General features: G+C 43.8%; 1 protein-coding gene across 1 annotated transcript; it reads left to right on the top strand.

Moving 5' to 3' along the window:
* Positions 1–78: 78 nt before the first annotated feature.
* eme1 (essential meiotic structure-specific endonuclease 1) lies at positions 79–9,591 on the top strand. The gene is made up of 9 exons (XM_061708113.1): positions 79–214; positions 1,560–2,212; positions 2,320–2,447; positions 2,564–2,653; positions 5,028–5,149; positions 7,304–7,442; positions 8,431–8,546; positions 8,631–8,820; positions 9,400–9,591. Exons 2-9 carry the CDS (start codon positions 1,573–1,575, stop codon positions 9,589–9,591), a joined length of 1,617 nt encoding a protein of 538 aa, XP_061564097.1. The 5' UTR covers positions 79–214; positions 1,560–1,572.
* The last annotated feature ends 3,128 nt before the right edge of the window (positions 9,592–12,719 follow it).

Here is a 12,719-nt window from a genome sequence, read left to right as displayed (position 1 = left end):
GAGCCAACGGCACCGTGAAAAAACCGAATTGTCCCATAGGCATGAACGCAACATCAGCCGCGGAAATCAAACTGCTTCTCAACCGGAACGAGTGTAGTTGTTCTTATGTGTAGTTATTGCAAACATATTATAATCTAATTTAATAATACTGACGTGCATCGCTCTGATAAACTGGAGGACTGACCGCAGCGAGTGAATGATAAACTAATCTGAGGTAAGGTTACTGTCTGGCTGGGATTCTTCTGTGTTTACATTTCGTGCTTGAATAAAGCGACTTTTGCTTTCTAAAAAAACATTTCCGCTAATTCAAAATAAATGACAGTCCTCAAAAGAGTGTCTTCCCCCCTTGAGAATCAGGTAAGTAGGTGCGGATCAGTATTGTCTTGAACTGGCTTTTCTCTGTTGTTGCTTTTATAGAGGTGGACCATTAAATATTTAAAAATATTGTTATTTACATTTTAAAAGTGCTTGTTTACCTATAAACTTATTACTGGTAATTCATTTTTAAAATAAAGTTAGTGATTTTGTCCTCACCTCTCATCAAAGCCGCCATGTGATTCTCAGATAAACTGACCTCAGGGTTTTTTTCTAAACAACACTCACAAAGTTTTGATTATCTCCCCAGGTTGTTACTTGATAACTTTAGTTTTTTTCTGTCGGGTGGTTTATTCACTTACAACCCAGAGATAAAAAAAAACAAAAACCTTTGTGGTAATGAGCTGCTGCTTAATTCTCAGAGGTGGACAGAGTACTCGACCCCAGTACTTGAGTAAGAATACAAATACTACTGGTCAAAATTTACTCCGTTACAAGTAAAAGTAGCTCAGTCAAAATATTACTCGAGTAAGAGTAGAAAAGTACTTGCTTTTAAAGGTACTTAAGTATCCAAAAGTAAATGCTTTTAAATTTACTTTAAGTAAGAGTAAGAGTAAATTTCTTATTTTCCACATCAGTAAATTACTATATTTTTTCTAAATTAATTGTTCATTAATTGTTGTTGAAAGCAGAGAGGTAGTTCTGCTTCGGCAGACACAATAAACATTTGAAAATAAATGTCTGTGGTTTGTCTGTGCCCTCGTTTTTTACTCGGTCGAACTCAAACATTGAGTTAAGATACGGCCGAGGATTTTGTGAAAGTCCCTGCTCCGAGTCCGGCTCATTATGATGTCTTGACAAACGCAGGCTACTTTGGCGGTATCGTTTTGAGGAGGCTTGACGTATTTCCGCTTTACATCATCCCAGTGGAGAGCGTGCACTGTGATAGGTCTCCTCCTTTGACAAAAACAGCTTGTGTCCAATAGGATTTTAGGGAAGAAGAAAAAAGAGCAGACCTGAAAGTAACGAGTACTTTTCAGCCTTCCTAGAAATTTACTCGAGTAAAAGTAAAAATATTTGTCTTGGAAATGTATTCAAGTAACAGTAATAAGTACCAAAGAAATCTAATACTCAAGTAAAGTACAAATCCTCTGGATATGTACTTAAGTACAGTACTCAAGTAAATTTACTCCGTTACTGTCCACCACTGTTAATTGCTGACATTATTCTTGTATGTGTGGCAGCGGGATACAGAGCATGGACAGCTGCAGCGACCTGGACGAGGAGCTGCCTGTGTTTGACTTCCTCCAGCCTTGTCCACGTTTCAGCCAAGCCCCCCAGAGAAGCCCACAGAGACCAGAGTTGGTCGGCCTGAAAGACTGGGATGCTGAACACGCAGCCAACTCCTCCCCGGGGAGGGCGAAGGCGGCAGGGGCGGCTGCTGTGATGATGATTAGCAGCGATTCTGACGATGACACGCCTTATGTCCCTCTGGCTCAGAGACTCAAACTCAACGGGACGAGTGCCTCGTCCACTGGTCCTCGTGGGAAAAGTGCAGAGCAGGATTTGCCATCTGATCGAGCCGACTTTTCTCACTCAGGACGCCCTCTCAGCTTCCATCAGGTGAAAGCAGTTCACACGGAGGGGCTGGAGGACTGGCCCCATCGGCCTCTGAGGCCACTCCCAGACAATGCTCCTGCCAAGAAGAAAGCAACCAAGCGGACGACAGAGGACATCCAGGCCTCCAGAGAGGAGGCCCTGAGGAAGAGGAGGGAGAAGGAGGCACTCAGGCAAGAACAGGACAGACACAGAGCGGAGAGGAAAGCTCTGGCGGAGACTGCCAAGGCCCTGAGGCCAGAGGAGTGTATCAAGCATATGGTGGTAGCTGTTGATCCAGGTGAGGAGAAAGCTTTAGATAATACCTCCTTCTACAGTTACTTTTGTCTTCTGTTTAAGATTAAGGTTTACAGTCCTGAGCTTTATTCAGCTTTATTGTGTTCACAGCTCTGTTGCAGACGGAGGGAGGCGGGACTCTGCTGGCTTCGCTGCAGGCTCTGGGTTGTAGCTGTGCCATCGAGAAGCAAGTCGTCCCACAGAGTGTTGGGTGGTCGAGGAGAAGCCCATGTGGGCAGGTGAAAGACACCCAAGTTCCCTGTTGCTGTTGTTTTTTAAGTCAAACTGAAGCATGAACACTCAGTTTACATTGTGAGGTCATTAATGATGCGTATGCGTGTCCTTTGTGTCCCAGCTGGATGAGGGGCGGCGTGACCCAGAGCCCTGCGTGGTGCTGCAGATGACAGTGGAGCACTTCATCACACTGATCCACGGCTACATCCAGGTCTGGTGGAGCTGCTGATGCTGCTTTTAATACAATATGTTCAACTGCGTCACTTTAAAAACACTCCAAGTGGAACATCGATGACTTGGCCCGAACACCCAGAAAATGTTCTTTTATCATATCAGAGTTATAACTAATTGCACAGGCTGCAGTGTCTGTTTCACACTGTTTCAAAAGATTAGTGAAGTTTGTGTTTTATCACGATTGAAAGAATTTACACCCAGACGTATGTTTTGTTAAATAATTATTGTCTTGAATCACACGATCCACAGAAAGACTTCAGTGACAAAACCTGAAAATGATGTAGGCTTATGTGCTTAAGTTGCCATGGCAATGGTAAACTGAAATGGGAAACCTTTAAGTAGATTTTGTTGAAGCTTAAAGTTTCTTCGTGTACCTGCATGCAGCGACGCAGGTCCTCCTCTCATCATCGGTCCTCTGGGCTTCTTGCTTTAATGCGTCTCCTCGAGTGACGCTTGATGCTGACTAATTTCTTATTTTTTTAAATTAAGGTATAAGCATATATGATATTAAAAAATATAATATCGTTTTTTGCTGTATGTGGCGCTTGCAAGCTAATATCATTATACAATACCACTATAGCCATGGCATTTCCCACTAATTGTACAGAAAACAGGTGACTAGAGTAAATGAAAAAAGAAAAACAAATTGTCATGACCTCTGTGTTTGAAGTAGGGGAGCTTATTTGTGGTTATTTTGGTGGTTCTACTTTAAACCACAAACTGGGTGCATTCAGACCGGATTAATATCACAGACATCCTCTGTAATTACTACAAACAACCGCAGGGCCCCTGGTAAAACTACACCTGTGTGAACAGGCCATAAGACCGTTTACTTTGTTTCCTTTAGGTTCTATCAGCGCGTGCATCATTCGATGCTTCTTCTGCATAAAAGGCTGGATTCTCTTAGACTTAATCCAGAAAATCCAATTTTCCTTCCTTCCTCCTCAGTCCCAGTCAGAGCAAGCTCGACCGGTTTACGATGAGAGATGGTCTCTCACTCTCCGGGGCGATCAACATCCCTCCAGGATCATCTCCATTTTTTTTTTTTCTTCTTGACCTCTAGTCTTCAATCCGCCTGAGTTTCAGGGTGTTTTTTTTTGTTTTCACTGCTGTTTCAAGGCATGTGACAGCGGTCAGGGCTGTCATTGGTCAATATCAGAGCAGAGCAGAATGTTTCCATGACAACCGGCCTAAAAAGCATGGCAACTGCGTGTTTTTTTTTTTTTTTCTTGTTTGTATCAATCCAGACAAACTATACGGTTTAATAGCGGCTAAATAAGGCTTTGCTGGACGTCGTTTGTCTCTGACTGTTGGCTTTACTGTCTTCAGCCATGCTTGTTTGCTCCCTAACAACCCAGAAAGCATTATCCAGCTGTCCACGGAGGCTTGTTTGGCTCAAACTGTACGTGAAGTTCTGTAGATCTGAAGCAGAAATCTACAACACTCATTTTTATTAAAGTTAGGAAGACCCGGGGGGGGGGGACAAACCTTGAGCAGGACCTGGTTCATAAGGGGGGCACACATATGTTGTCAATGGTACATAAAACAAAATATATTAGTATGAATTATCCGTTAACTGGAGAACTAAGAGTTCTACAGTATGTTCATATGACTGATACCTGGTTAGCTGATGGACTACAGAGACGCCTATAAAAGCAGGCGTAGATGGCAGACACAGGGATGGTCAGAGGGTGGACTGGACAGCTTGGATCGTTAATTTTACGAGGAGCCGATGGAGGGAAGCTGACACAGGAGAGACGTGGTCTCTCTTGCTGGTTCCTGTCGGCACTCGTACTGCTGCATTTTCAGGATTTGATTTGATTTGATTTATTTTATTTTTGTACATGTAAAAAAAACAACACTTCATGAGAAGTTTAAGAAAACAAAACAACAAAACAAAGAATTTCATCCTTTAAAACTTTCTATCTTGATTTACATGTGCCAAAAAAGGAGTAGGAAGAAGTGTAAACTTATTTAGTCCTACCCCCATTCACTGATCATTTAACCTGTATTTATACATACTCACACTGCTAAATAACAGTATTATTATTATTATTATTATTATTATTATTATTATTATTATTATTATAATAATATACTGTAATTATACTCACACACATACTTATACATACATACATACACATAGTTGAATATTTCTATATATTTGTACACACATGCCCATAATAATATACTTATTTACACTATACTGTCTCTATTAACTGTATCTGCTCTATATCTATTTATATATCTACATGATCAGCTGGATACCTGAAGTTTGGCCCACGGCTTTCATGTTCCTGTAAGCAGAAACGCCATCAAAGTGAAATGTCTCTCTTCCGTGTCCCACCCAGGAGGAGAGGCTCGGCAGGACGGACTGTGGTCCCACCCTGACGTCCTGGGTCCAGGAGCAGCAGAGGCGTCAGCCCAGCAAGACCCTGAGCCTGGCAGTCATCGAGCTGGAGAAATACTTCAGGTGGGACGGCTGAGCGAGGAGCAGTGGAAACCAAGACGTGCACCAAAGGCTGTGGTTTGCTTGTCCTTGTCTGTATTTTTGCAAGAACAGTCAGCAGATGAGATGCAGAGTGTGTTTCAGTCTCGGTGGAGCAGCCAGCCAGAGCCAAGATGATCTGCAGATTGCATCATCAGCGGGATAAAACTAACAAAAAGTAAAGCACAGGGCCCATCCTAGATCTCTGTATTCCTGACAAGAGCAAGAGAGTTCAAACGAGCACCGCTCTGCAAACCAGCCGGTGTGAAGAGATAAACCCTCATCTTCAGATTGTGTCACTGCTGTGACAAACAGGTCCACACTTCTTCAGATCTAGTGAGGATGCTGCATTTTCTGCTTTCCCAACCGTCCCTGTTTCTACCCCACCTGAACTCACCTGTTTCTCTCAGTATATGATCAGACAGACGTGCAGCAGCTCTTTGGTTATTAACTGTCAGCTCAAATATAACTTCATTTATCCAGATTATAAATGGATTTATTCGCCGACGGTCAGAATAGGCCAAAAAGACATGCTTTTTCCTGATATAAACCACATACGGAGGTGGTTTCAAATGTGATTCTCACAGATGCGTTTCCGTCGCTACGGTCTGGATGCTCTTATGATTATAATTAGTCATTTCTGTCATTTGCAATAGGATGCAAACAACAACAAGTGCATCTAGCAAAGGGATTAAAGTGGAAACATGACTCAGTCCGTCCTGTTTGATCTGTGGTTCTGGCACGGCGGAGCGTTGACGTGACGACAGCAACAGCCTGTGGACAGATGCTGAACTAAAGCTCCCCATGGTGCCGTCCTCTGTCTCGGGCGCTTCCTTGTTGCTTGTAGAGAATGTGCAGCGCGGCTCTTCGCAAACCATCCGAGACAACAGCAAAGCCGGTTCACCACGCTCCATTTTGCTCTGTTTACGTCAGTTCTGTGCATGAAGGTTACCATAGCAACCATTTGGACTGGGAAAACGGCAGCGAGATAACCAGATGGGATCAGAAGCAGTAGAAGCAAATAATGTGAAGCATCAGTCTGGATGTGGAGGGGAATGTGTCTCTGGTAGGAGGGTCAGGATCATCCGTCCATTCATTTTAATTTGGGGCAGAATCTGATCCCCGACCTGGAGAGGCCTCTCTGCCCTTGAGTCTTGGTCTGATTTTCATCCAAGTCGCTTCACATGTGAACCGCTCCAGCGAGAGTTGAAGGTCTCGGCCTGATGAAGCCAACATAACCACATCATCTGCAAAAAGCCTGAGCAGAGTCTGAGGTTCCGGATCATTAAGAGCAAAACCAACAGACTTGTGAAAATGCTTAAAGTGTGTATTTAATGTTTGAGCAGCCCATGGAAAGAAGCTGTTTCTATTTTTTAACCTCTTATTCAAACAAGAAGGGCAATCCTACAGATGGTTATCATTCATTTCCTGTTTTTTTTTGTTTTTGTTTCACATCAAATTGACTCACTGAAGCTGCTTTTATAAATTTCGATGTTCAGGTGACTGCATAATGACGACAAAGACTGTCTTTTTGTGTAGGAAACAGGTGTTTCTTTATGGGACGTACAAATTGGTGTTAGCGACATGATCATTTTATAAATAACTGTACTTCCCTGCGTTGAACAGCAGGATGCATGTTCTGTGTTTCATATCGACTGCCAGCAGACTAGTGGAAAGAGACGGAAACGACACCGGACTTCTTACACATTTTATTGTTGTTAATGCTAGAGAAAGGTCCGATCTGGTCCAGTATCGGCGTCAGGGGCCGGTGCTGATGTAGTGCACCGATACTGGATATTGGAACGACAAAACTGATCAAAAACATTCAGTTAAAATTCAAACCTTTTACGTTTTTACTGTTGAAGTGATCCAACTTGATTTATCCGGGTCACCTGCAGCTCGTTTGTTTTTCCCTGTTGAAAGGTTGGACAATGCAGTTTAGGTTTTTTAAGCAGCTTTTACACCTTTGTTGCAAATATTCAGTTTAAAAGCCACAAATACATCTTTACTGGTATCAGTCATCAGGAAGTATAATGCAGATCCACAAGTGGTTCTCTATTTAATAGTTTGTTTCTCTTCTGAAATCATGTTTAATCAGGCGTATTACTGTGAGATCTCAGCCAAACCTTTTATTTCCAGACTGCAGAAGTCACGAAGCCAGAAGAGGTTGAGAGAAGCTGTGGCGGTTGAAGGTAAAGGGAGTGGAAAAGGGAAGAAGAGAAGGAAGAATGACGACGCTGAGACGCTACCGGAGGTGTCCCGGGTTGATGTTGAGGAGGTTTGTTGGGCAGCGGGTCGAAGCATTATTTCAGTATTATTATTAATTAGTTCATTGCTTTATATGGTTAAAATACACTGCCTGGGAAAAAGTCAGCTTTAGCTTTGGTTACAGCCCTCACCATTTAAAAGACTGTTCAGATCGTCTGATAAACTCGCTTGTTTTTTCAACAGATGATGTTTCTTGATCTAAATCTGACCAACTGAGGCACCCCATATTATAATACTGCCGCCACAGGTTTACACCGCTGTACCAGAGCATGATGGGTACATCCCTCACTCCGCCACTAACGATGATGCATCTATCACTCCACATGCCCCGTTTCCATTTCCAACCTCCAACATGTTTTCTAGAAGAGTTTTCTGGAGGCTTCACATCTTTTAATTCCCATCATGCATCTCTCACTGTTAAACGCTGGTTGGTGTTGCTCTGTCGATGTTCTTCGTGTAGATTTCACGCACGTTTAAGTAACCCAAGTAAAGAGGTATGGTTTTCCTAGAAGATGGCAGGTTACTGCGACCTTCTAGGTTTTAACGATGTGTTGAACATTTCTGAACACAAATGTTCACGCTTTCATGACTCTCTTTGGGTGTTTTGCGTCTTTGATCCGGATAAATAATTTGACCTGACTGAAGGATGCATCATCCTGGTTGTTGAGAGATGAGAAGCTGCTCACTGCTTCAGTTTGGGTTAAATAACTTTATAACAGGCTCTTACCTGTTTGTCAAATCCAAATAGTGACTTTTGTTTGGTTAGTGTACTTGCTACTGCTTTAGTCATTGTTTTTATTCTTTGTTGATATGTTAAAGATTTATTATTTTCTCCATAATTTTTGATCTCTGAGAATTCTGAAGGTTAATTCCTACTAATCTGTTCGATTGTGGGCATCTTTGGCCGCAAACAAGTGAAGCATCAATCAGTTTAAATCAAACAATCTGATGTTTTTTTTAAAAGGATAAGAGCATTTTACATTTTCTCGTTCCATCAGGCCGCGGTGCATCTCCAGCTTCACACCGGCGTCTCGCTCCACTTCTTGTCTACGTGGAAGGACTTCTCAGACTACATCACCATGACAACCAAAGCGGTCGCGGAGGCGCCTTTCAAGTGAGCGCTCTCTCAGGTCTTGGCCGTTGGCCGCTCCTTCCTGATCAAACGCTCGTCTCCCACGTCCCTCTCCTCGTTTTTCAGGAGAGAGCGGGAACAGACGGGCTTCTCCTTCTACCTGGAGAGCGAGTGGGCGGGAGGTCAGCGGGTGGACAGAGCCGGTGGAGGACTGCTGCAGGTGTGGAAGAGGCAGATCCAGCAGTTCAACAGGGTCAGCCCCGACATGGCTGCTGCCATCGTGGCGGCTTATCCGTCCCCGCAGCTGCTGGAGAAGGTACACCAACACGCTCGTTTGCAGCCAAAGGTCCTGCCCACGACAGAGAATCACACAGCTCCCCTTTGTTTCATTACATAAGATTTTCTTCACAGTTCAAAAGGCGGACCAACACAGACGCACACGCAGAGATTAAAACACTAACAGACCTCAGACGAGCAAAATCTCATGAACTCTGTTCCAACATCTGAAAATATCAGGTCATTTTGAATTTGATGGCTGTGAAATTCCCATAAAAAGGTAAGAAATGGACAACAAGTGGCCTGGGAGTAAAGAGAAACTCCTGCAGGAACATCTCGCTACTAACTGGGTTAACTCCACCGGTCAGCGTGAGATGTCAGGTTGCAGACTTTGCTGACATTTCCTCCGAGTTGTTTTGATTCATCGATGTTGAAACACCAAATGAACCAGGACTTTATGACGAACGAACCAAACTGGATGTACCGTTTTCGGCTTTGGTCTGGACCAAAAGTGATGTTCTGCAACTGTGACGCCCCCGAGGCTTTTATAGAGATGAAGTTACCAAGTTTATGTCGTAAATCCTGTCTGAAGTCCAGATATTTCTCCGTCTGTCTGCAGGCGTACGGTCGCTGTAGGACTGAAGGGGAAAAGATGTCTCTTCTGTCCGACCTGCTGATCCGCAGAGGAGAAGGCGTCACGTCCACGACTCGCAGAGTCGGTCCAGAGCTTTCCAAGCGCATCTACCTCACCATGCATTCCTGGGATCCGGAGCAGAATCTGATGACTGCCGCTTTCATCGGTTACATTTAATAAGCTAGCAATTACTTTATTCACTCGGCCTTTTAATGATCAGTATTACGTTTTATGAAACTATCATGTTTGGAATCCACCTTTTCTTTGTAGACGTTCTATCCTCAAAGTTGAACTCTTCATGCTGCTCTTAATATCAAGTTATTAAAGAGGCATTCTGACAATTCTTTTGTTTTGTTGTCGATCTTTCTGATCAGGGTGACTTCCCCCTCTTAGTTGTACATAAGATGTTTCAAATGTCTGTCTCAGGGAGCAAACATGAGCCTATGATTAGTCTAAGTTGTCCCAGAAATGTATGTGCAACCCAGGGTTGTCTTTTGTGCCCTTAGTTCAATCTAATCATTAACAATCCTAACATTCATTCTTAAATGAGGAAGTGAAGTGGACGAACGCCACATTGAGACTGTTCATACAGATCATTGAGAGAAAGGTGATCATGGACAGTTTTCTCCAAGACTCACGGAGCAGGGAGAGGATGTAGCTGACAAGTAGATAACTTGGATTTGTGGATGAGTTCAGATACGGCAGCTGCAGAGGCCAGTATTAAACTACTGAGTGGATGAGAGAAGGGGATTTGGACCTCCTGGAAGGTGAGGAGTAGATATGACGCTGATGAATGTCTTAAAGAATACTGCAATTGAGTTGCAAAGATTAGTTGAGCAGGGAGATAATCTAGTGGATGCATTGATTTGTTAACCAGGGAAAATAATGCCAGTGAATTACCATGACGGAGACTGATCAAATCTGCACCCTAATTGGATTTTGCAGCGGAGAGAGTCCTTACCGAAGAGGATGAGATTCATAAACACGTCCTTGGGCAGCGAGACCAGTTGTCTTGTAGACACGTTGCAGTCGATGAGCTTTGGCTTTGAGCTGGTGGAGTTCGGACGTAAACCAGGATGCAGACTGGGTAAAAGAGACGTGCTTTTAAAGGGGCCAGAGTGTCAAGCAGATTGTGAAAGTTGTAATGGGAAAGCAGTTCATCAGGACGATGTTGGGGAGATTTGTGATTCCAGGGACCTGTGCAGTTTAATGTCCTTGATATTGCGAAAAAGACTTGGGACGAGACAATTTACTCAACACAAGCTTGTGGTCAGAAATGGGGACATCAGTAACACGGCAGCAGATGATGTCAGAGGTATGACCTTTGGAGTGGGTGGGAAAAATCAATACACTGCTGCAGCTCCGAAACCGGTGAAATAAGTGGGAGTATGTCAGTATGAACAATGAAGTCACCAAGTAAAATTAGAGTCGGTGAGAGGGAAGAAACGTAAGTGAGAAAAGCAGAAAATTGACTGATAAAGTCAGAATTGGGTCGAGGTGGGCGGGAAACAGAGACGCCCCGTTCCGTCATTATAAAGCTGTGTAGAGTTCCCTAAAAAAAACGGCACAAACACAAAGGTCCTGTAGATGAGGAATTCAGGCTTAAAGGAGCTTGAGGCCGGATTATGGCAGGATTTATGAAAAAAATCTGTATACATTTTAAGTTTTCTAGTAATAATGTCAGATGAAGCGTTCCAAACCCAAAAGAATGATTCCTCTAGTGTATCTCTCCGTTGCCTTGAACAGGCTGTGTGCTGCAAAATGTGCTGCAATTCGGTCCTGAATTTCCTGCGCTGCGCTGCGGATGTGACGTCACATGACGCTGCATGCACGTTCTCCCCGTTCTCCCGTGCCGGCTTCACTGTTGGCTGCAGTACCCCTGACGGCCGTCGTGGTGAAGGGTGGCGCTAGAGAGTCTCATTTCTTAAAAGGAGCCTCAAGCTCCTTTAATGCTGAGCTCCATGTCATGAAAACAGTACAATTCAGTAGTAGCACATCATGCCCACTCTCCAGCACGGCAGTGGGCGCATGATGATTTTAATAGTATTCCAGAGGCAAATGTGCAGCCATCTGTCCAGCTTGGCCAGGACGATGACCCACCTGTCCATCAGAAGAGCCTCAACCCACCTACAATGTTGTAGCATAAGTAAGCGACCGCTGCAGAAGTCAACCCCTAAAACCTCGATGAACTGGTGGGTGCTGTGGTCAAAATTATGCCACAGCAATGTGAAAGACAGGAACTGACCAGCTCAAGTCATTGCTGCTGAAAGTAGATGTCCAAGCCACAGAGTCGTCGGGCTGTTTAGTATTGGCCTCTTTTATTTCTCTCTGGTTTTATTTTTGTCAAATAAATTATCACAGGTTATATTTGGCAAATACCAAGACCCACTACAATCAGATTATATTATACTAAAACGCAGCCCACTAAGGGAGAAGGCTTTTATGAAATCAAGGCTTTTGCTCCGTCTCTATAAATAATTATTTTTATACCCGTCTTTCCAATCCTTTATTTCCATCTTTCCATGCTTCAGCATGAATTCCAGCCGCTGTTTTTCCACCATAAGGACATCATGTTTCTCTTCTTCTGGTTTGATTGGGCGTTGTGCCCCGGCTGTATTTAACTGCTGTTCAGTTGAACCGCAGGCGTCGTCCGAGTCGCTGACCCCTGTCGTGCGTGTCGGGCCTTGTTTGTGTTGCCGCGTCGTGTGCAGTGGTGAAATGCTGCTACAGATCCGCTCCACTTCGTTTTGCAATGCCCCACGGCTCATTTCCACTGCATTAGCAAAAATGGAACCTGACCAAGAAGTGACAAGTGTCTGGAACCGAGAAGAAGAGGGGGAAGAGGCACGGATGGGTAACGAGCTGTTAAATGGGCTTAAGGGATGAGCAACATGCCTCAGTCCAGGCTCTGTACGCAGAGACGCTCTGTGGTGAGACAGTTAACAGGGACTCGGGAGATTCACAGCCAGGAAAAAGCCACACCATGGACGAAAGCACCAGAATATAGATGTAGAAATGAGCAGAACCATCTCATGATTCCCTGAATCTTTACTGGTGGATTTCTCTGTTTTAGTGCATGTGAAACTCATCTGCCAGGAGAGAATTAACAGCTAACTTTCCAGTTGCTCCCTGAGTTCTTCTAAACTTTTAGAGGGTCTTTAAAACTCAGTCTTGGCTCTGCAGCCAGCAACTAAAGTCTTTTAATTTGTCCTCGAAAGAGATGTCAAGCGTTCAGCTTTAACAGATTACGAAAAAAAAAGAAGATTCCATTAACCCTTGATCTGCATGTTAGCGAATCAGTACCA

This window comes from Cololabis saira, chromosome 19, assembly GCF_033807715.1.
Source record: "Cololabis saira isolate AMF1-May2022 chromosome 19, fColSai1.1, whole genome shotgun sequence".
Lineage (NCBI taxonomy): Eukaryota > Metazoa > Chordata > Actinopteri > Beloniformes > Belonidae > Cololabis > Cololabis saira.
Note: the sequence above shows the minus strand (reverse complement) of the source record. Positions and strands in the feature narration are given on the sequence as shown.